At 64.3% G+C, this 21,077-nt stretch overlaps 3 protein-coding genes across 4 annotated transcripts; 1 reads left to right on the top strand and 2 right to left on the bottom strand.

Moving 5' to 3' along the window:
• The first annotated feature begins 588 nt into the window (after positions 1 to 588).
• LZTR1 (leucine zipper like post translational regulator 1) lies at positions 589 to 13,165 on the top strand. 2 transcript variants are annotated; one of them, XM_061141369.1, is made up of 21 exons: positions 589 to 807; positions 1,276 to 1,338; positions 3,780 to 3,836; positions 5,434 to 5,513; positions 5,825 to 5,933; positions 6,618 to 6,701; positions 7,269 to 7,326; positions 7,649 to 7,788; positions 8,136 to 8,337; positions 8,714 to 8,869; positions 9,272 to 9,382; positions 9,521 to 9,613; positions 9,689 to 9,769; positions 9,858 to 10,023; positions 10,136 to 10,305; positions 10,405 to 10,561; positions 11,117 to 11,243; positions 11,316 to 11,465; positions 11,927 to 12,032; positions 12,112 to 12,192; positions 12,391 to 13,165. In XM_061141369.1, the coding sequence occupies exons 1-21, from the start codon at positions 608 to 610 to the stop codon at positions 12,505 to 12,507; spliced, it is 2,508 nt and encodes an 835-aa protein (XP_060997352.1). In that variant the 5' UTR covers positions 589 to 607; the 3' UTR covers positions 12,508 to 13,165. The 2 variants fall into 2 exon arrangements, with proteins under 2 accessions (XP_060997352.1, XP_060997353.1); XM_061141370.1 differs by lacking the exon at positions 9,689 to 9,769.
• Positions 13,091 to 16,285, bottom strand: THAP7 (THAP domain containing 7). The gene is made up of 5 exons (XM_061141372.1): positions 15,900 to 16,285; positions 15,672 to 15,751; positions 15,218 to 15,373; positions 14,670 to 14,807; positions 13,091 to 14,484 (listed from the first exon to the last, which is right to left on the bottom strand). Exons 2-5 carry the CDS (start codon positions 15,749 to 15,751, stop codon positions 13,932 to 13,934), a joined length of 927 nt encoding a protein of 308 aa, XP_060997355.1. The 5' UTR covers positions 15,900 to 16,285; the 3' UTR covers positions 13,091 to 13,931.
• Positions 16,286 to 16,460: 175 nt separating this feature from the next.
• LOC133057971 (tubulin alpha-3 chain) lies at positions 16,461 to 20,395 on the bottom strand. The gene is made up of 5 exons (XM_061145077.1): positions 20,366 to 20,395; positions 20,008 to 20,230; positions 19,390 to 19,538; positions 18,618 to 19,298; positions 16,461 to 16,797 (listed from the first exon to the last, which is right to left on the bottom strand). The coding sequence occupies exons 1-5, from the start codon at positions 20,393 to 20,395 to the stop codon at positions 16,501 to 16,503; spliced, it is 1,380 nt and encodes a 459-aa protein (XP_061001060.1). The 3' UTR covers positions 16,461 to 16,500.
• Positions 20,396 to 21,077: the final 682 nt, after the last annotated feature.

Raw genomic sequence — 21,077 nt, 5'->3', positions numbered from 1 at the left:
TAAGCTTCCTGAATGCCCATTTCGGAGATGAAGCAGCTGAAGCTCTGCCTAGAGTAGGACCGAGAACCCAGGGCCTCCGCGCCACGCTGCCTCGCAACGAGAAGGAAGGCCGAGGGGAGTGGAGATGCGGGAGGCCCGGCCGGGGACCCAGCAGGAAGGGGATGGCGACTGGGACCCAGCAGGAAGGGGACGGCGGCGGGGGCCGCTGCGAGGCCGGAACCCTTCCGTCCGGGATCCCGGGCGCGCCGGACAATCGCGACGGAACCACCCGCGCAGGGCGTGCCGGGAGCCGCGCCGGGGACATGCGGGCCGGGCGGGGCTGCTGCCAGGGCCACGCACTCTTGAGCGGGGAGGTGAGGGGGTACCGCGCCCCGCGGAAAACATTTTTGAGTTGACCACCATGAGGTCGCCGCGCAGGCCAGCGGTAGAGTCCATGCGAGGCTCGCCCAGGAGTGCGGCCGGGGCCGGCCGGAAGTGCGCGGCGGAGGCCGGAAGTGCGAGCGCCGGCCGGCGCAGGGCTCGCCGGGAAATGTAGTTCCGTGGGGGTGACTCCGGGCGGCGGCCGCGCTTCCCGCGGCCCTGGGGGCCCATTGGCCGAGGACTTGGCATGGCGGGGCCGGGCGGCTCGGGCGGCCCGATAGGGGCCGGGGCGCTGGCCGGCGGCGCGCGGTCCAAGGTGGCCCCGAACGTGGACTTTGATCACAGCTGCTCGGACAGCGTCGAGTACCTGACGCTCAACTTCGGGCCCTTTGAGACCGTGCATCGTTGGCGACGCCTCCCGCCCTGCGACGAGTTCGTGGGGGCCCGGTACGGCGGGGCGGGGGGTCCCGGGGACGGGGGATCCGACCAGGTCCCCGGCGGGGGCGAGGCCGGGCCGCGCTGTCCCGGAGCCCGACGCGGTAGTATTTGGGGGGAGTGGTGTTCAGGGTTAGGAGAAGGGGCTCCCGAGGGGGTCCCCAAGCAGGGTGCCCCCCGGACTAGGGTCACGTTGTGTTTGTAGATGTGGAGCTGGAGCCCCGGGGCTCCGCCGTGGGGTGGGAGAGTGGGTCCCCAAGCGCGGAGCCCTTTGGGGGTGCTGGTGGAGCTTGGGGGTCTCCACCGATCTTGGGGGAGGAGGGTTGTTATCCGACTTCGGCGGCTGCCCCCCGTGCCGAGTATGGTGGTTAGGTGCCCGCCACCCCCCCCCTGCCCCCCCCGCCCCCCCCCCGCCCCCCCCCCCCCCCCCCCCCCCGGCAGGGTCCTGGCCTGACCCGTTCCGCCCCTCTCTGTCTCCAGGCGCAGCAAGCACACGGTGGTAGCCTATAAAGATGCCATCTATGTGTTTGGTGGAGACAACGGGTGAGTCGGGGTCCCAAAGGAGGAGCGGGGTGGTGGGGACTGGGTCTCTGCACCTCCGCTGCCACCCTCCCAGGTGTCAGCTAAGCCCTGGGCCTGGGCTTCCGAATCCGTGAGGCTCCCTCAGCGATGGGGAGCACGCACTCAGCTCAGGGAACCGGCCCTGTCCTTCCACCTGAGTGGACGCAGCCTTGAAGGAGACACGTCCGCCCCAGCCAGCACCCTGGCCAGGTGCTGCTCCTTCCCCGCGCCTCCCTCTGGGCCACACGCTTGCAGGAAACCGCATCTCTCACTGCACAAGGGTTTCCTTGCGTTTCACTGCACATGCCTGCAAACAACCTTTCCCGGTGGCCCATCTCCACCCCGCAGACGGTTCCCAGCTTAGTGGTGGCAGGCTTCCTTCCGTGAAGTAACGGCCAAGGTGGCCCTTGGTTTGTGCGGCCGCTTCCTGCTGCTGGCCTGTTTCCTCCGGGAGCTGGATCTCCCCGGAGGGACGGAGCTGTCTTAGCAAGGGCGGGGCCCCGCCAAGTGCAGCACAGCAGGCCGGCAGGCTTGTTCTGCACCAGGAGAGGGGTGTGCGGTCCGCTCAGCCTCCCTGGAAAGAAGTGAGCCAGGCCAGCGAAGAAGAGTTTGGAGCAGAGAGATCAGTGTGACAGACCTGTGCCGCCTGGAGTCCGCTGGGCTTCCCTGCCCCGTCCACCCACGATGTACACAGGAGAGGCCAGGGATGGCCCCGGGGCTCAGGCTTGGGAGCCAGCTGGGTGTGGGGTTGAAGTTGGGCTCCTGGACACACAAGGCTCAGTCGAGGTCAGCTTGTTGGCTCTGAGAAGGTGGCTTCAACCCTCCACTGCACCCGGGTGTCCTCTGTCGAAGGTGGTGGGCCTCCGCCTTGCTTTTGTAGGGCGTTCCTGAGGGTCAGTGAGACCGGGCTGTCAGGGCCCAGGACACAGGTGTCCCCGTGGGGGGGTGGGGTGTGCCATGGGCACAGACCGATCTCGCCCTTGAGCCTGTCCGCCCATCTCCACCACAGACTGGCCAGGCAGGCCTGGCCTCTGACGGGCTGCAGCTGCGGTCCCACAGGATCCCTCCATGGGGCCTGCATGCTGGAGAGCAGGGTCTCCTGGCACAACCCCTGGCTTCCAGCCTCTCTGCCCATGCACAGCCAGCTGGAGCATGTTCCTTCCTGGCTCATTACCCTACATGGTCCCCTCTCTCTGGGGCAAGGCGCACGCCCTTCTGGCAGCGTGTGAGACCTGCACGTGTGTGTCCACAGCTCCCCTGCCCTTGTCTGCGTGGCACTGGACACTCTGCCTTGCTGTGTTCTGATTGCACGTGAGGGTCCTCCCACTGCTCAGCCCCTCCCACTGCCTGTTCCCTGCTTCTCACCCTGCCTGCCCCTCCTCTAAATGGGGGATCTAGGCCTTCCTGACCCCCACAGCTCGGACCAACCAGACTAGCTGGTGGCCTCTCCTCCACTTCTGCACCTCTTACGGGTTCCACTGGTCCCCAGAGCACCCAGATGTTTGCTCTCTGTCTTCTCGGCCAGGGCTGGAGCTGTGTCCCAGCACTGACAATTCAATACATGTGTGTTATTTGCGGGAATGAAATGCAGAAGAGGCATCCATTCCCAGGGGTTTACTGTAGCCTGAAAGAGACTCCCCCGAGCCCGAAAAGGCCTGGTGGCCAGCTCAGGGCAGGGGGTGAGTCACCCATCCTTTGCCCGGGACATAGCCTTTGAGTGACAGCTGTGTAGCCGGAAGCAGAAACATTTTCTCTGCAATTTGACACTAAGAAACAGAAGAAGGATTTGTCTCATTCCAGTTGTAACTCTGTAAATGCAGTGCGAAGGTGGCTCCTGCCACTTAGAGGGTACACATGGGAGAGGGCGGGATCACGGTCTCTGCTGCTCCGCCCGTGGGCCGCGTGGCCTCAGGCCCTTTGGTCTCCCAGGCTGTTTCCTGGAGGGGGAGCAGGGGCACAGGCCTGGCCCCCGGGCAGGGGTGCTGGGCTCTCGTTGGGTGGACGCCCTTCTCCCTCTCACTGATGAGGGCTGGGTGGTGACGTGTGGGTGCTGTTGGGTGGCTTGTGGATTTGCTTCGTGCTTTATTGTATCTTGAATGTGGTTATTACCTTGGCGCTGCGATAAAGAGGCGACAGGAAGAGAAGGCAAGGGGTCTCCCTGACCCGCTGTGGCCTGGGAGCGGGAGTGTGGGTGGGGGTTTTGGAACAGGGGGCGGGGGTGTGGTGAGGTGCGAGGTGCCCAGAACCAGGTGTGTGTCCTGACCCCGGGCAGGCTGGCCCCGCCTCCAGGGCGACCCCGGGTCCCGCATCCACGGGGAGCTCCCTCTGGGGTCCTGTCTGGTCCCTCGAACACCAGCTGGTTGCCTGGCCCTGGCTGAGCCTCTCAATCAGCTGCCCCAGCCCTGGCTCCCGCTGTCTTTCAGGAAGACGATGCTCAATGACCTCCTGCGTTTCGATGTGAAGGACTGCTCCTGGTGCAGGTGGGTGCCCCTGGACCAGACACGGAGCGCCCCCCAGCCGGGTCCTGTGCGTGCAGAGCAAGAGATGCTTCAAGGAGTTGATGACCGCACCCAGCCCCTCTCCTAGTGACCCCTGTCCTTCTCTTTTTTTTCTACTTCCTGACTTTCCCGGTCTATGGCTGAGATTGGTTTTTCTGAATCCCATGATTTTAGGGGATCTGTTTGATCCAGTTTTGGGTCCTTAGACTCTGCTTCAGGAGAGCTGTTCCATCACCAGGTCCATCTCCCAGACCAGGGGCTGCTATGGGAGCCGACTGGGGGGCCGTGAGCTGATGGGTCCTTCTAGGATGGTCTCTGCTGCTACAGGGGGGCCGCCTAGGGGCCGACAGCAGCTGCCCCCCACCCTCCCTTCCTCTGGGGCCCATCCCATTCCAGGAGGCCTCACACGGGCAGCAGGCAGCCCGCAGGTCCTGGCTCCTTCCCCTGCTGTGTGGCCTTGGGCAAGATTCCTTCCCTCTCTGAGCTCTGGATGCTTGTGCCTATCTGCTCCAGTCCAGCCCTGCTGGGGGCAGCTCCCAGCTGAGGGGGCTGGGAAATGTTGGGCTTGGCAACAGCAGCTGGCAGCAGCAGCTCTGGGCCCTGCCTTCTGCGGGGGGCATCTCACTGCCCCCGCCTTTGACAGGAGGACGTCCGGGCCGGGGACTCGCAGTGGCACCCCTGGGTGGTGCTGGGGCCACTTCAGTCCTTGTGTTGTTTCTCTCACGCTTGATTATAACGCGTGTCCAAAAGTTACGGATGAACTGGAAAATCACTCTCAAGACTTGGAATTCTTGGTTAAAAATTGCTTCAGTTAAAAGTCTGAAAAGGAGCAGCCCCAGGAAAGCAGTATAAATGGGTGTGTAATTCCGTGACTAAGTCGCATGGAGACCTGCGCTGCGGAGCTCGCCTCAGCCTGGGGCCACAGGGGTGGATGGTTCTGGAGTGGCCAGGATGCCTACTGCGAGTTCCCACTACAGAAAATTGTTGTCCGTTTGCTCAGTCCTGTCTGACTGTTTGCAGTCCCACAGACTGCATGCCAGGCTTCCCTGTCCTCCACCATCTCCTGATGTGGGTTCGTGCTATGTCGCTTCAGTCGTGTTTGACTCTTTGTGATCCCATGGACTGTAGCCCGCCAGGCTCCTCTGTCCATGGGCGTCTCCAGGCAACAATACTGGAGTGGGTTGCCATTTCTTCCTCCAGGGCATCTTCGTGGCCCCGGGATCGAACCTGGGTCTCCTGCCACTGGCTCCTGGGGCTCCGCGTTGCTGGCGGATACTTTACCGCTGAGCCAGCGGGGAAGCTCACTCTCTCTCGGAGTTTGCTCAATTTCACGTTCATTGAGTTGGTCATAGAGAAATTACAGAAAATTGCTCAGAGTCATAATTGTGGGAAAAGTGGGGAGGTGTACCGTCAAGGTGTGAACGGTGGTTTCTGGCAAAGGGATTAAACGTTAAGTTTTAGTGCCTTGCTTTTTCCTTATTTGGCTTTTTTTAAAAAGGCTTCTATAATGAGAAAGTAGAGGGCAGTTTGGGGGTGATGGGGCTGCCCACTGCTGACACCTGCTGCCCCTCCCCCCCAGGGCCTTCACCACTGGGACCCCCCCGGCCCCCCGCTACCACCACTCGGCCGTGGTCTACGGGAGCAGCATGTTCGTCTTTGGTGAGCGGCGCCTCCCGTCCGGCCAGGCTCCAGGCCGTGCTGGGCCAGCCTCTCTCTGCCCAGTCCTCCAGCGCCTGTGCTGGGTCAGGGGCCTCTTGGGGGCCCCTCCCCTGACCATCCTGATCTCGGGGGCGGGGGGCAACCATCTGCCTCTGCGGCCCAGCTGCCGTCCCCAGGGCCTCGAGCAGGAGCTGATGGGCTGCAGGGGTCCTGGGGAACATGTTGCCCGAGGCCAGATCACGCCTCCGCCCCCTGGGTTAGCAGACTGAACTGACACCTTGGCCTGTGAGGGCTTCTTGCTCTCTTTACAGGGGGCTACACTGGGGACATTTACTCCAACTCCAACCTGAAGAACAAAAACGACCTCTTTGAATACAAGTTTGCAACTGGCCAGTGGACAGAGTGGAAAATTGAAGGACGGTGAGACGGTGCTGAGACCTTTGGGGTTGTACAGGCTGCCATGCTGGGTCTTGGGGGGCGGCGGGCCTGGACTGGCCTCTGTGGGATTACAGATGAAGGGGCCTGCCAGGGCGGCCCAGGGGTTATAACCCTGCCTTCCAAGGCGGGGGTGTGTGGGTTCAAACACTGGTCAGGGAGCCACAAGCCCACTTGCCTCGGCCAGAGGACAGGAGCACAAAACGGAAGCAGTGTTGTGATAAATCCAATGACGACTTTAAAAGCTAGGTGAGAAGCCCGCAGCCTGAAAGAGAGGGCGCGCAGTGGCCCGAGCTGGGAGTCCGTGTCACCTGCCCGCTGGCCCTGTTTGCGCATCCTGGCCCTTAGCTCCCCTGGATCCCTCAGAGGGTAGGGGGAGCCGGTGTTCCGCGGGTGGCACGTCTCTGGCCCTATTTCACAGGCACCCCTCGATACCAGGGCGGGGCTTGGAGGGGGCTCTGTGCCCTTGGCCGTGTGACTCCTCGTCCAGTGCCCTGGCCTCGCGGGCTCAGCCTCTGCCAGGCCCCTCATTCCCAGCAGCCCGTCAGCGGGCGTGGGCACGGCCGCCCCGGGGCGGTGGGCTCATAGGGCTGGGCCCCAGGCTGTGTGGGGCCGTGTGGCTCAGCTCCGCCCAGGGCGCCCCCCAGCCCTGCCCTCCCCTTGCCCCAGGCTGCCAGTTGCCCGGTCGGCCCACGGCGCCACGGTGTACAGCGACAAGCTGTGGATCTTCGCAGGCTACGACGGCAACGCCAGGTAGGCGGCGGCCCGGAAACACACCGGGGCTCAGAGCGGCCCTCCTGCCCCGGGTCGGAGGTGTGAGCTGGGGGTTTCTCAGGAGGGTGGGTGTGTGAATGGGGCTGGAGGAAGGCCCCTGAGGGAAGCCCCCTGCCGGACCCCCACCGGGCACAGGCGCTCTGGCACCCCTGAAACCCCTGGGGTGACTGAAGGCATGGTGGGCCCCCCACGTCAGGGCTGCTGGCCAAGGATGTTCGGGACCACAGCTGGTGTTCTCGGAGCTCAGGGCGGGGGATGCAGGCTCCTTCTTCCTGTTGTGGAGTGTTGACGTTGCTGTGTTCTGATTACAAAAACACCAAGCGCTGCATCCCCAGGACCTCAGCCAGTTCCGGAAGCCCCAAGTGCCGCAGGCTTTGTGGTGGCCCCTGGGGACTTGGGGCAGCCCCCAGCCGAAGCCCCCACCCCGAGGCCACTCTGTAGTCCCCTGGTCAGATTCCCTCCTGGAGCCTTCTGTCCCAGCTGGGCCCAGGCCCACCCTGACCGGCAGCCCAGCTGCGGGGTCCCGCCCCCTCTGTCCTGATGCAGGTTGAATGACATGTGGACCATCGGCCTCCAGGACCGGGAGCTCACGTGCTGGGAGGAGGTGAGGGGCGCAGGGCAGGGAGGCAGCCTTGCTCCGGGCCAAGCGACCACAGCCGAGCCCGTGACTGCTGTAGTTGGGGACAATGCATCCTTCCTCGAACACGATGGGGGCGACTGCTGCTGGGGTCCTGGGCGGTCTGTCCACCCGCTGCTCTGCCGCCCCTGTCATGAGGGCTTCACCCCAGCTGTTCACCCTTGGCCCATTCACGTGGGGGCTTTAAGCTGTTGCACAGATGTGGACCGTGACCCCTCCTCGGGTGAGCGTAGCCCCAGCTCAGCAGCCCGGGCCAGGCACGGGGCTGAATGGCCTCCCCACCACACAGGTGGCCCAGAGCGGCGAGATCCCGCCCTCATGTTGCAACTTCCCCGCGGCCGTGTGCCGGGACAGGATGTTCGTCTTCTCGGGCCAGAGTGGGGCCAAGATAACCAACAACCTCTTCCAGTTCGAGTTCAAGGACCAGACGTGAGTGCTCTGTGGGTGGGGGCCCCGTCAGCACTCCGCACCCGTGCCCAGGGGCTGCCCCTGCGGGCCCGCATTCAGCTGGCCTCCTTGGCGCAGTCCCCTAATGCAGTCTGGATGGCCCTCCTCCTGGTCCTGGCGTGAAGACAGCCGCCCCCCGGCCCTCCACTGCTGCCTGTTCTGTGGGCGGGGAGTGAGGCTGAGACGGACCCCACAGTGGTCCTGAGGGGCCAGACGGGGCTGGTGCCAGGGTGGATGGGGTGGGGAGCTCCGTGCCCAGGCGGAGGCTGCAGGGCAGCGGGAGCCTCCGGCCCGTGGATGCTCACAGGCCGCGTGAACCCGCCTCGCAGGTGGACACGCATCCCCACCGAGCACCTGCTCCGGGGCTCCCCGCCGCCTCCGCAGCGGCGCTACGGGCACACCATGGTGGCCTTTGACCGCCACCTCTATGTGTTCGGGGGCGCGGCTGACAACACCCTCCCCAACGAGCTGCACTGCTATGATGTGGACTTTCAGACCTGGGAGGTCATCCAGCCCAGCTCAGATAGCGAGGTGAGCGCGGCTGGCCCACGGGTGGCCGGGGCCAGAGCCGGGAGCTCCAGACGGCCAGCAGGAGCGAGGCTGGGATGCCCAGGGCCCTCAGCCTCGGACACAGCCGGACCCTGTCCTCTGCCCTCCTATACTTAACACCCGCGGGGTAACGCGCTGCAGTGCTGTGCGTGCGCCGTGCCGGGCACGTTCCCGGGATGTGCGCGTGAATGAGGCCTGGATCCCGTCTCCGCAGTGCCGAGGGAGTCCTCGTCTGGCCCCTCCTACACCCACGCTGTGGCCACAGCACCTATCCACAGCCTGGGTGGGGCTAGCAGCGGCCTCCCACCGCCCTCCCAGCCCTTGCTGAGGGCCCCTGCATGCGCCCTATCGCCCCCAGGTCGGGGGGGCTGAGATGCCAGAGCGAGCGTCCGCTTCCGAGGAGGTGCCTGCCCCCGGCTCCGAGGAGCGGGCCGGCTGCAAGAAGTCCCGGGATGTGTTCGGCCTGGACTTCGGCAGCACAACCTCCAGGCAGCCCTCCCTGCCTGCCTCAGAGGTGAGACCCGGCACCTTCGTGCCCCCCCCCAGCCTCACACCCTGAGCCGGTGGTGTGGTTAGGAGGCGGAGGCTCGGGGGTCACCGAGCACGTGAGGGGAGGCCTGCAGCACAGGCCCCCTGGCCCGCCTGCAGGGGTGCAGCATGTGGCATCCGGCGCCTGTCGCCGCTCCGCGGGCACAAGATCTATCCCTCCCTCTTGGGCGCACAGGCCCCACCTCCCCGCACACGTGGTTTTTCTGGGCGGGTGGGGGAGAGTCTGGTCCTGTGATCCCCCTGCTCTTCCAGGCCACTGGTGCCGTCCTTGCTTACAGCCTGGCTGGCGTGGGGCCTCAGGCGGCCCTGCCGCCAGACACCCCACGCCTTCCCCATGCCTTCCACTGACTGACCCCTCCCCACCCAGCTGCCCAGCGGAAGACTCTTCCACGCGGCCGCCGTCATCTCGGACGCCATGTACATCTTCGGGGGCACAGTGGACAACAACATCCGAAGCGGGGAGATGTACAGGTTCCAGGTGGGGCGGCCTGCCGCGGAGACCCTGGAAACCGAGGCCAGGGGGTCGGGCGAGGGGCTTGTGGCGCCGGGTGGGCCCGGGTGGCGGGGTGGCGGTGGGCTGCGCCGCGCCACCCAGCAGCGGGGTCTCCGCCCGCAGTTCTCCTGTTACCCCAAGTGTACGCTGCACGAGGACTACGGGCGGCTGTGGGAGAGCCGCCAGTTCTGCGACGTGGAGTTCGTGCTGGGCGAGGTGGGTACCGCCCCCCGCCCGCCGCGGCCCCTGCCCCGGGCCCCGCCCTCCACCGAGCCCTGCCTCTCCCCGCAGAAGGAGGAGCGCGTGCAGGGCCACGTGGCCATCGTCACGGCGCGCAGCCGCTGGCTCCGCAGGAAGATCGCGCAGGCGCGGGTGAGGCCGCGCGCGCTCCGCGCCGCCCCTGCCCCGGCCCGCCCGCCGCCTCCGCGGCGCCCTAAGCCCCCTTCCTCTGCCCGCACAGAAGCTGGAGGAGGAGGCGGCCCCGGCGCCCAGGGAGGGCCCCCCGGCCGCCGCGGGAGCGGCCCGGCCAGCCCTGTTGCGGGTGGCCATCCGCGAAGCGGAGGCGCGGCCGTTCGAGGTGCTCATGCAGTTCCTCTACACCGACAAGATTCAGTACCCGCGGAAAGGTCGGCGCGCCGCGGCGGGGCGGGCCCCGGGTGGGGGGGCGGCCTGCGGCTCCCAGGCCCCTGCCCCACGCCCCCCGCGCGGCCCGAGGCTCAGGGGGCTCTGGGGGCGCAGGTCACGTGGAGGACGTGCTGCTCATCATGGACGTGTACAAGCTGGCGCTGGGCTTCCAGCTCTGCCGCCTGGAGCAGCTGTGTCGCCAGTACATCGAGGCTTCGGTGGACCTGCAGAACGTGCTGGTCGTGTGCGAGAGCGCCGCCCGGCTGCAGCTGGGCCAGCTGAAGGTGCGGGCAGGGTTCCCCTGGCGGCCCCCAGCCCCGCCCCTCCCGCTGCGGCCCAGCCCGTGGGGGGCCTGACCCGGCGCCCACCGCCTGTGTGTGCAGGAGCACTGCCTGAACTTCGTGGTGAAGGAGTCGCACTTCAACCAGGTGATCATGATGAAGGAATTCGAGCGCCTCTCCTCCCCTCTGATCGTGGAGATTGTGCGGCGAAAGCAGCAGCCGCCGCCCCGCGCCCCCTCCGACCAGCCGGTGGACATCGGTAGGGAGCCCGCCTCTTTCGAGGGCAGGGGGTACCTTGGCACAGGGTCCAACCGCAGGCGGCTCAGGCTCGGGCAGGGCGGAGCCCCGCCAAGGGGGCCGGGCCCCGGGGCTGCACCTCCGGGGGCGCTCCTGGGGGCGCGCGAGCCCTCGCTGGCGGCGGCTGCCTTGACTGGGGCGCCTGGCCTGAGGGTCAGTCTTTAGTGGGCCAGCTTCTCTTCCAGGTGCGCCCAGGTCTGGGGCCTGGTGAGGGGTGGGCGCGGCCCTCAGATGCTCGGTGCCTCCCTGTCCCGTGCCCACCGAGCCGGGAAGGGACCTTGGGCTCCTTCACCCCCTGGCCCCGACTCCAGGTGACTCAGCCGAGGGGGCTCCGGCATAGGGGCGGGGCGGGCTCCGGAGGCCAAGTCGGAGAGGAGGCCGGGCTGCGGGGTGGGGGGCGGGGCCTCTGACCCGGGGGAGGGGCTTGTTCAAGGGGCAATGTGCCAGATGCGCAGGGGGCGGGTCTCGAGCCCTAAGTCAGGAGCAGCCCTCTAGCAGGCTCCCTCCACACCCCCAGGCACGTCTCTGATCCAGGACATGAAGGCATACTTGGAGGGCGCGGGCGCGGAGTTCTGCGACATCACCCTCCTGCTGGACGGGCACCCACGGCCAGCCCACAAGGCCATCCTGGCCGCCCGCTCCAGGTGGGTGGGGTGTGGCACGTGGGCTCGGGGTCGGGCGACGGATGCCTTGCTGAGGCTGCCTGCCGTCTGCAGCTACTTCGAGGCCATGTTCCGGTCCTTCATGCCTGAGGACGGCCAGGTGAACATCTCCATCGGGGAGATGGTGCCCAGCAGGCAGGCCTTCGAGTCCATGCTGCGCTACATCTACTACGGCGAGGTCAACATGCCGCCGGAGGACTCGCTGCATCCTAGCCTCAGGGCTCCTGGCCATTCCCAGGCAGCTTTGGACCCCACTGGCCCTGCCTGGCCGGGCGGTTTCCCAAGGATTCCTGGTGGCCCCATCTCCTGAGCAGTCGGTCCAGCTCAGAGGGGAGGGGGGATTCTGGGGACGCGTGGCTCTCGGCCAAATCTGCCCTCTGCTGGTCGGAGTAGGGGAGGGCGAGGATGGTTCTGCAGGTGCGTGGGAGACTTTTCTTGGGAGAGGAGCCTGGGGTGTTCTTTGGATCCTGAAATGGGCCCTGGACCCCTGAGTGGTTCAGAGCCCAGGTGCAGGGCAGGTGTGCCCTGCCTGGATGGGAGCCTGGCGTCCTGGTGGTGGGCGGGCCCTTCCTGTCCTGAGGCGGATGCAGCCCAGGCTCAGGGTGGCCTTCCCTGGGGAGGGGAGGCAGGCTCGCTTGGCCAGCAGCTCCTTAACCAGCCCCCAGCTACTTGTTCTCGGCGCCCTACTACTACGGCTTCTACAACAACCGGCTGCAGGCGTACTGCAAGCAGAACCTGGAGATGAACGTGACGGTGCAGAATGTGCTACAGGTGGCGGCCCTGGGTCTGAGCGGTGGCGGGGGTGGGTCAGGCAGGCTGGGGCGGCACCTCAGGGAGCCCGCTGTTGCAGATCCTGGAGGCGGCAGACAAGACGCAGGCCCTGGACATGAAGCGGCATTGCCTGCACATCATCGTGCACCAGTTCACCAAGGTCAGGGCCCCGCCCCGGCTGCAGGGTGCACTCCTTGTCGGTAGCCAGACCTGGGTGGGGTGTGGGGGACTGGCCCCCTGCAGCAGTGGGTGCTAGGGATAACCAGACAGAAAGGTCCGCCCGCTGGCCACTCCTCACCCCCCAGAAGACCGTGGTCTTCACCTGGTTCCATCCTCTGGCCTCTGGTTGCCCCTGCAGGTTTCCAAGCTGCCCACGCTGCGCTCACTGAGCCAGCAGCTGCTGCTGGACATCATCGACTCCCTGGCCTCCCACATCTCAGACAAGCAGTGTGCAGAGCTGGGGGCTGACATATGAGGGCCCGAGCGGTGCTGCCCTGCCCTGCCTGCTGCGGACTGTGCTGGTCACACTTGGGCCTGCAGCTGAGGGGTCCAGTGCCTAGAGCCTCCCGAAGGGAGCTGAGCGGACATGGGGGCGTCCCAAACCCCCCTTTCATTGCTGAGGACACACGTGCCCCAGGAAGCAGTGAAGCAGGTCTCTGGCTTGCAACCTCTCCCAGGGTGGGATGCCAGGCCTCAATGGTGCGGACACCACAAGAGGAAGGGCCTGGCCGCGGCCCAGAGGGGCAGAGGAGCCTGTCAGGGAGCTGGCTTTGAGCCCCCCACCGTCCTGCAGAGACCCAGCATGGCTTGTGCTTTCCACCACTGGGTCACGTTGCCAAGACGCCTTGATGTGGGCCACACAGCAATCCCCGACCCTCGCCAAGGTCGGTGTAAGTAAGGGTCCTGTCCTGCCACCCAGAGCTTGGGCAGGTGGAGTCCAACTCCAGATGAATTGTGAGATGTGAAGGGCTCTGAGCTCAGCTCCCAGCCAGAGGGATCAGCACCCACATTGGGGCCCTGGGTGTCCCAGAATGAAGTCAGAGATGTCCCAGGTCCCCGCCTGTTACCACCAACTATTTATTGTCAATAGGCTTGCCTCCATTAAAGCCACAGCAGTGCTACCTGCACTCACAGCTCGCCTCGCAGTCCCCGCTGCGGCTCCGGCCCCAGTCCTCCCGAGGCGAGGCCAGGCCAGGAGGCCTGAGGGCTCAGAACACGCCAGCCTCGTGTGGCTCTCTGTTCACTCCAGCCGCTCCCCACCCTGCAGGGAGGAATGAAGGCTGGCCTCTGGCCTCCCCGTTCCAGCCCCTTGCTGGCTGCCTTACTCCTAGGCTGCCTGGAGGCTCATGCCTGGGTGGGGCCAGGCCGCGCCGTTTTCTGTCCTGCGTCCATCACAGTGGGTAAGGTACCATTCTGCCTCCCTTCTGGGAACAGCTCCTGTGCCCAGGTTGCCAGGAAGCCACATGGGGGGAGAAACAGTCTCTCTCTTCTGAGCCTTAAAGCACGTTTCTCCTGCCTTGGGTTGTGCCCCCGGGGTAAACACAGGGCCTGCCTCTCTTCCGGCCTGACTGATGAGCCCCACCTGTGGTTCGCGGGTGGACGGCCTTAGGCGAGGGGTGCTCACCTGGAGGCATAGCAAGTTCGGCAATGGCCCAAGTGAGGTGGCCCTCGGCCGGCCTCGGGCCTTGGGAATCACCATGACTGCAGGGCCGAGCCCTCTGGGGGCTATAACCAGTCGGTGGGGGAGATGGATGTGGTACCCAGGGGGCCGGGTCCCAGCCCTCAGCTGAGCCAGAGAGCAGGGCTTCTTTCTGGGATCCCCTTTATTCTTGTGGACACAGCTCAGGGCAGCTCCCTCTCCAGGTGCATCCTCAGGCCAAGCGCTGCCGGATGGCCCCCTCAGGCCATGCTGCTGCTCAGCTGCATGGCGAAGTCCTGCACGTGCTCCTTCAGGGTCTGCCGGGCGTCAGCCTGGGCCCGCTTCTCCCGCGCCCGCTCCTGCTGCAGCTTGGTAAGCCGCAGCCGCAGCCTCTGCTCCCGCCGCTTGCACGCCTGCAGCTGGCGCTGGGCCTTGTCCAGGGCGTCGAGCGCGGCCTCGGCCCGCCGCTTCCAGAGCAGGGCGCTGCCCACCTGGTAGCTATGCTCGCTTTGGATGTAGGCGCCGGCAGGTGGCGGGAGGCGCAGCATGTAGGCAGAGGGCGAGACGGGCCGCGGCCCCAGCGGGGACGGCTGGCGCTCCGGGGAGGGCTGGGCGCTGCAGCCCGCTTCATCTGCCTGGGCGCCCAGGGGCCCCAGAAGGTCGGAGAAGGGGCTGCTGAGGCCAGGCTCCAGCCTCCCGGCTGGGGAGGCAGGCAAAGCAGCAGGTGCCGAGGCCTCTTCCGCGGGAAAGCAGACGTTGTCGGCAGGTGGAGGCGGGGAAAAGGGAGTGGTGGGCCCGCGGCCCTCAGGGCAGCTGGGAAAAGACACACAGGCTGACACGCCAGGCCAGGTGCAGGGCCCCCTGACCCCACTTCACAGCTCGCCTAATCCCCATCCCTGAACCCACTCCACAGGCTCCCAGCCCCGCCCAGTAAGGCTGCTGGCCAGCACCCTGAAGCCTGGTCCCTCAGGGGCTGCACACAGTGGGACGGCACTTACCGCTTCCTGCATCGCCGGAGCCGGCTGATGTCTGGGGGGCCGGGCGGGTAACCGTGCCCCTTGGTCTTGGTCCGGCGCAACTTTGAGAAAGACTCAAATATGGTGGGAACCGCTCCTTCCTTCAGCCTGTGATACCCACTGCGGAGAAAGTGGTCTGGATGAGACAGAACACAGCGCTGCCACCCCAGGTGACCTGCAGGTCGCAGAGCAGGCTGCCACCCTGGCTCCGCGAGAAGTGGAGGCATCGTGCCAACAATTAATTCAGGGAATTTCCCAAGTTAAGGGCCCCACCAGCACGGGAGAACCAGGCAGAAAGACGGATCTCTTCCGTGCCCTTGCTGGGAGGGCTGGGGTTTCAGGGAGCGGGCTCCGGCCGTAATCAGTGCGGAAGGAGTGGGGCTACGGTCTCACTGCACACTGCCCAGGTCCGTCTGGAGCGGAAGGTGAGGTTCCGACGTGGGAAGCACCAGGGCTGCTATTCCGGGGGCCTCCCCACCCACCCGGTCGGTGTCCAGGCCGTCCCGACCGCCGGCTGCCAGGAGGCTCACCTTATTCCCACCAATTCAAAGCAGTTCTCCTCAAAGTGCTTGGAGCAGAAGTAGATGTACTCGGACGCTGGGTCCCACAGGCCCTGCCCGCTGGGGTCCAGTCGCTGGCAGTTGGCCAGCCACAAACCCCGCCTCGGGTTGTCTTTCTTGGGAAGCCTGCGGGGCCACGAGCCCGTGAGCGCGATGGGAAGGTGCGGCCTGGCTCATACCGCCCGCGGACCTCGAGCGAACCCTGCCCGCGCGCAGACCAGGAAGCTGAGGCCCCCAGAGAGATACAGGTCCACTCGGCATCATCGCGCAGCGCAGACGCCGCCGAAAGCCGAAGTCGGGGGCCGTCCCCCGCCCGCCCCGGGCCACACCCGAGCCCCGCCCCCAGCGCGAAAGCGCGTGCGCGGCGGTGGGACGGGCGCATGCGCAAGGGGCCCTCCGCGCGCCGGCGCGCACGCGCGCTGACCTGTGGAAAGAGATGCCGCGATTGCGCGTCTCGCGCGTGTCCCGTGTGCAGCAGCCGGCGGCGGAGCAGTGACGCGGCATCTGGGGCAGAGGCGGGAGCTCGGTCTCGGAGACGGCCGGGGCCCAGGCCGTCACCCTACTCCGGCGGCCCGGGCCTGGCGAGTCTCCCCCTCCCGACCTCGCCGAGTCCCGCCCCAGCCCGCTATTCCGACTCGTCTGCAGCACTCACGGTCTCGCCATTGCGGCGCCGCCGAGGTCTCGCGAGGTTTGGCTCGCCGCGGAAGTCGGTACCATAGAGATGCGGAAGCGCTCAGCGCTCGCTGAGGAGCGGGTCCCGGAAGCGGCGAAAAGGGGCCGCGGGGCTTGATCAGGCAGCCGAGATCCCGGTGGTGCCGTCAGAGCCGGCATGCACGCTTCCTCCGGGAGAGGGGTTTTCCCTGGGCCGGGCGGGAGGCTCTAGCGCCACTCCTCCGGGGAGCGCGGGTTCCGATTCGTAGACCCGCTCGGGTGCGCTTCCTGCCCCCGAGGAGCGCGCTGACCCGACGTCTGTAGGTGGAGCGTGCATCCACCATCCGCCCTCCGCCACTTTCCGGGTTAACGCAGCAGGTGATGCTCTGCATGGCCAGTCAAACGTGCGGCCCTGCCGCAACACTGCCGTCGGGGAGGAACACGGTTCTTCCCGAGGCTCACTTGGAAAGGCGGGTATCTGGCGGGGGATTGGGCCGAAAGCAACACACGCAGATGATGCTCAACACGAAAACTTTAATAGGGAAACACATCTGTGACGGGACCGTCGGGGAAACGGGTGCGGGGCTGCGGCCGCGCCGCCCTCAGTACTCCTCCCCTTCCTCGGCCTCCGCCTCCACCGAGTCCACGCCCACCTCCTCGTAATCCTTCTCCAGCGCCGCCAGGTCCTCCCGGGCCTCCGAGAACTCCCCCTCCTCCATGCCCTCCCCCACGTACCAGTGCACGAAGGCGCGCTTGGCGTACATGAGGTCGAACTTGTGGTCCAGGCGGGCCCAGGCCTCGGCGATGGCCGTGGTGTTGCTCAGCATGCACACAGCCCGCTGCACCTTGGCCAGGTCGCCCCCCGGGACCACCGTGGGGGGCTGGTAGTTGATGCCCACCTGCCGGAGAAGGAGAACATGGTCAACTCGGAGTGTGGCCTCGGAAATGGGAGCTTGTTTTTTATTTACTTTAATTTTTTTATTTTTTGGAGCTTGTTTTTTAAAATGTGGGCCGTGGACCTACTTTAGATGATGCCATGTAGGAACGGGTGCTGTATTTTTTGGCAGTATTTGCCAGTGTTTAATATCCTACATTTTCACTTTTAGAAGAGGACTTAAGCTTTTCAGCCTTCTGCATGACTAAAATAATCTTGCCACATACACACTTTCATAATGAGAAAACCTGATACAAACATGGAAAAACGTTCCACGAAAATAGTGCACCCCTGAGCAAACACCTGTCAACACGTGAAGTCACTCAGGCAAGTGAGGATTCAACACCGTCCATCGGGGGTGAACTGTCTTGCGTGGGGACAGCAGTGTGACCTCCTAACCTCCCTCCAGACTTGGCCAGGACGGGAAGCTTGGGCACAGTGCCCGGCACCCCACACAGCGCTGCCCAGCTGAGGCGGCCGTGGATGGCAGCCTTGCCTTCCAAAGGTCAAAAGCAAGGGCTGAAAAGAAACGTCCTGAAACCAAGAACAGTGGAAGAAGAAAAAGACTTCCCTGGTGGTCCAGACGCTGCGATTTCCTGCAGGGGCCAAGGGCTGACGTCTGGCCCAGGGACTAAGATCCCCCATGCCGTGTGGCATGGCAAAAAAAAGCTTCCAACCCCAACCTGTGACCTAACCTCATAGGCCTGCAAACATCTACGGAAGGTTTAATTTCGTGGATATTTCTAATTGGTGAGAAATACACACTTTACCCCTGTGAGTCATTTACACGTGTGAGTCAAACACCCTCAGGTGGTCCGTGTCAAGGGGTCTGGCAGTGAGGCTGACAGAGGCCAGGTGGGTGCACAGCGTGGGCTGGTCAGAGGCAAGCTCGGTATTTAAATGGGAAAACGATGACCCACGCATCGCTGCTACTTGTCCTCACTTTGTGTCTGCAAAGACCCTGGGGATGGCAACTCCCAGCACACCGAAGGGATGCATCAGGGCTCAGACGCAGGATCCAGCGCTTTATCTAACGAAGATCACTTGTGAAAAAGGACTCAACGAGGAAGAGGGCGCAGGGTTAACAAGCCCAGGCGTGGCCAGGCACTTAGCCTGGCGGTCACGGGTCTAAAGTGGGACCTTCTGGGACTTGGCTCCAAATTCAGGATGCTCTTCTCTGGGCAGACGTTTCACTGTGACACTAAACACAGTTGGAGGAGCCACTTCTGAGTGTCGTTTTGTGTGGGAGGCGGCATTCCAAGTCTGGCTTGGAGAAACAGCGGTGAGCCACTCTTGGTCCCACAGAAAATATCGCATAATGAATACAAGAGCCTCTCCACAAAAACATAACTGTCGCTTAAGATTCAGTGACAACTGGTGACTGAAGTAATGTGAAATCTAAGCCCAGTCACAGAATGATACCAGACTCTGACAAGGTTCTTGGGTGCACAGTGGGGAAACCTGCAGGCCTGCAGTCAGAAGTCTCTGAAAGCTCCCTCCTCCATCACTGACCCTGAGGCTATGAGGTTCTAAAAGCTGTCTCAGCGTCTGTCTCTGAAGTGTAAGATGTTGGTACTGTCAGCCCATGGCGCTATGGGCTGGTTGTAAGAAGTAAAGGTCCATGAAGTACTTATCACGATCCAGGCATCGAACACACTGATTACCGACCTTGCTGTCCCTGCAGCCCAGCCGCCCGGGGACAGGGGACCCTCCGCAGCGGGTCAGCACCCCGCCCCGGGGCCGGCCACAGGCAGAAAGCTGCACACGCGCTGCCGCCCAGCCTACCTTGAACCCGGTCGGGCACCAGTCCACAAACTGGATGGTGCGCTTGGTCTTGATGGTGGCGATGGCCGCGTTGACATCTTTGGGGACCACGTCCCCCCGGTACAGCATGCAGCAGGCCATGTACTTGCCGTGGCGAGGGTCACACTTGACCATCTGGTTGGCCGGCTCGAAGCAGGCGTTGGTGATCTCGGCCACGGACAGCTGCTCGTGGTAGGCCTTCTCGGCCGAGATGACCGGGGCGTACGTGGCCAGGGGGAAGTGGATGCGGGGGTAGGGCACCAGGTTGGTCTGGAACTCGGTCAGGTCCACGTTGAGGGCGCCGTCAAAGCGCAGGGAGGCCGTGATGGAGGACACAATCTGCCCGATGAGCCGGTTGAGGTTGGTGTAGGTGGGCCGCTCGATGTCCAGGTTGCGTCGGCAGATATCATAGATGGCCTCGTTGTCCACCATGAAGGCGCAGTCCGAGTGCTCCAGGGTCGTGTGCGTGGTCAGGATGGAGTTGTAGGGCTCCACTACGGCCGTGGAGACCTGGGGCGCCGGGTAGATGGCGAACTCCAGCTTGGACTTCTTGCCGTAGTCCACCGAGAGCCGCTCCATGAGCAGCGACGCGAAGCCCGAGCCGGTGCCGCCCCCGAAGCTGTGGAAGATGAGGAAGCCCTGCAGCCCCGTGCACAGGTCCGCCTGTGGGAGGGAGAGGCGTGAGCCGGGCCGCATGCGCCGCCGAGAATCCGGGCCCCCCGTCCCAGCCGGGAGCTCCCCGGGCCCTTCTCACCAGCTTGCGGATGCGGTCCAGGACCAGGTCGACGATCTCCTTGCCGATGGTGTAGTGGCCGCGGGCGTAGTTGTTCGCCGCGTCTTCCTTCCCGGTGATCAGCTGCTCCGGGTGGAAGAGCTGCCTGTAGGTCCCCGTGCGCACCTCGTCTGCGGGGGACAGCGGCCAGGCTTGGAGGACGCCACCTCACCCCCGCGGCGGCTCCAGGACCCACCTACCTGCAGGCCTGCGCCGCTCCTCCCAGGCTGGGGGTCAGGTCTCCCAGGCAGTCTCCGAGACAGACACGCCCATCTGCCATTCACGGCTCCCGAGGGTCCATCAACCCGGAACAAGTGCCAGTGTGGCCGGTTCCCGAAGGACGGGAGTGCCCAGGCGGCTCTGTTTGCACCTCGCCCACACCCACCGCTCCACCCAGACGTCACTGGGATGGCCCTGCACCCTGCACGGATGCCAGCCTGACTGCCCCGGGCACCCCCGTGGCCTGGGTCTCCCGGGCTCCGGGGTGACTGTCCGTCGTCTCCTGGACGGCCGCTCCCCTCGGAAACTACCTCGTGCTTCTGACCTGTGTGTGCCCGGCAAAGGTGCTGGGCTTCCCTTGCCAAGTGGGAGGTGACCTACCGACCACGGTGGGCTCCAGGTCCACGAACACGGCCCTGGGCACGTGCTTGCCGGCCCCCGTCTCGCTGAAGAACGTGTTGAAGGAGTCATCCCCGCCGCCGATGGTCTTGTCGCTGGGCATCTGGCCGTCGGGCTGAATGCCATGCTCCAGGCAGTACAGCTCCCAGCAGGCGTTGCCGATCTGGACGCCCGCCTGCCCCACGTGGATGGAGATGCACTCGCGCTGGAAGCAGAGCAATGAGTGAGGCCCAGCAACACGGCAGGGGTCTCTGCGTGGCATGCAGATGTACCTGACTTCTTAAATTAATAGATCTAATATCTTTTGGTTTTTTTAAGGTCTTTTCAGACTTTTTCTCACAAGCTTCCCAGGTCGATAGGAGCCCAACATGCTACTGGAGAAGAGCAGAGAAAGAGCTCCAGAGGGAAAGAAAAGGCTGAGCCAAAGCAGAAACAACGCCCCGTTGTGGACGTGTCTGGTGGTGAAAGGAAAGTCCGATGCTGCAAGAACAACATGGCCAAGGAACCTGGAGTGTTAGGTCCACGAATCAAGGTACACTGGAAGTGGTCAAAGCAGGATTTTCAAGAGTAAACATCTGTGTGGCATGCAGATGTTAACTCAATGTTTCTATGTGCCTCTAGAGTGTCTCAGAGCTTCTCAAACCTTGTTTTCAAGGAGCCTTATGTGACCCTTTTAACCTTGTGAAAACTGGCTTGCTCCAAAACACGTGAGCTGATAGCGCCAGAATTAGCCCCAAAGTCTACGTGTTTGCTACCATAGGTAAATTCAGTTACTTTAATACTTGCAAGCCATATAATGTCAGTAACAAACTCCATGTTATGGCCAGTGTCAGTACTTCTCTAGAGAAATAGCCATTTTGATTGCGTCCTGACCGAAGGATAAGCAGTAATGGAAAAGGAAAACTGGATGGGACCTAAGTCTGTTCTGCCTGCCCCTCTAGGTCTACCCTCTGTTCTCCAACCAGCTCTGGTTCCAGGCTGACCAGTGTGGACTGTTCCCCCTAGCTTCTGGCCACATCAGCCCATGTCAGTCAGCAGCAATAGATGGAGGT

Source organism: Dama dama, chromosome 5 (assembly GCF_033118175.1).
Source record: "Dama dama isolate Ldn47 chromosome 5, ASM3311817v1, whole genome shotgun sequence".
NCBI lineage: Eukaryota > Metazoa > Chordata > Mammalia > Artiodactyla > Cervidae > Dama > Dama dama.
This window is presented reverse-complemented; position numbering and strand designations above follow the sequence as displayed.

Bases quoted from the DNA above. Each gene is read 5' to 3' on its own strand.
- THAP7 (XM_061141372.1), bottom strand. From the start codon at position 15,751: ATGCCGCGTCACTGCTCCGCCGCCGGCTGCTGCACACGGGACACGCGC. The intron at 14,808-15,217 runs GTGAGCCTCCTG...CTTTCTCCGCAG, and splicing joins TTTGAATTGGTGGGAATAAG to TGGGTATCACAGGCTGAAGG. The intron at 14,485-14,669 runs GTAAGTGCCGTC...GTCTTTTCCCAG, and splicing joins CTCCGGCGATGCAGGAAGCG to CTGCCCTGAGGGCCGCGGGC.
- LZTR1 (XM_061141369.1), top strand. From the start codon at position 608: ATGGCGGGGCCGGGCGGCTCGGGCGGCCCGATAGGGGCCGGGGCGCTG. The intron at 9,383-9,520 runs GTGGGGCGGCCT...CTCCGCCCGCAG, and splicing joins GGGAGATGTACAGGTTCCAG to TTCTCCTGTTACCCCAAGTG. The intron at 12,033-12,111 runs GTGGCGGCCCTG...CCGCTGTTGCAG, and splicing joins CGGTGCAGAATGTGCTACAG to ATCCTGGAGGCGGCAGACAA.
- LOC133057971 (XM_061145077.1), bottom strand. From the start codon at position 20,395: ATGTTGGGCTCCTATCGACCTGGGAAGCTT. The intron at 20,231-20,365 runs GTGAGAAAAAGT...CTCTGCTTCCAG, and splicing joins CCTATCGACCTGGGAAGCTT to CGCGAGTGCATCTCCATCCA. The intron at 19,539-20,007 runs GTAGGTCACCTC...TGTCCCCCGCAG, and splicing joins CCTGGAGCCCACCGTGGTCG to ACGAGGTGCGCACGGGGACC.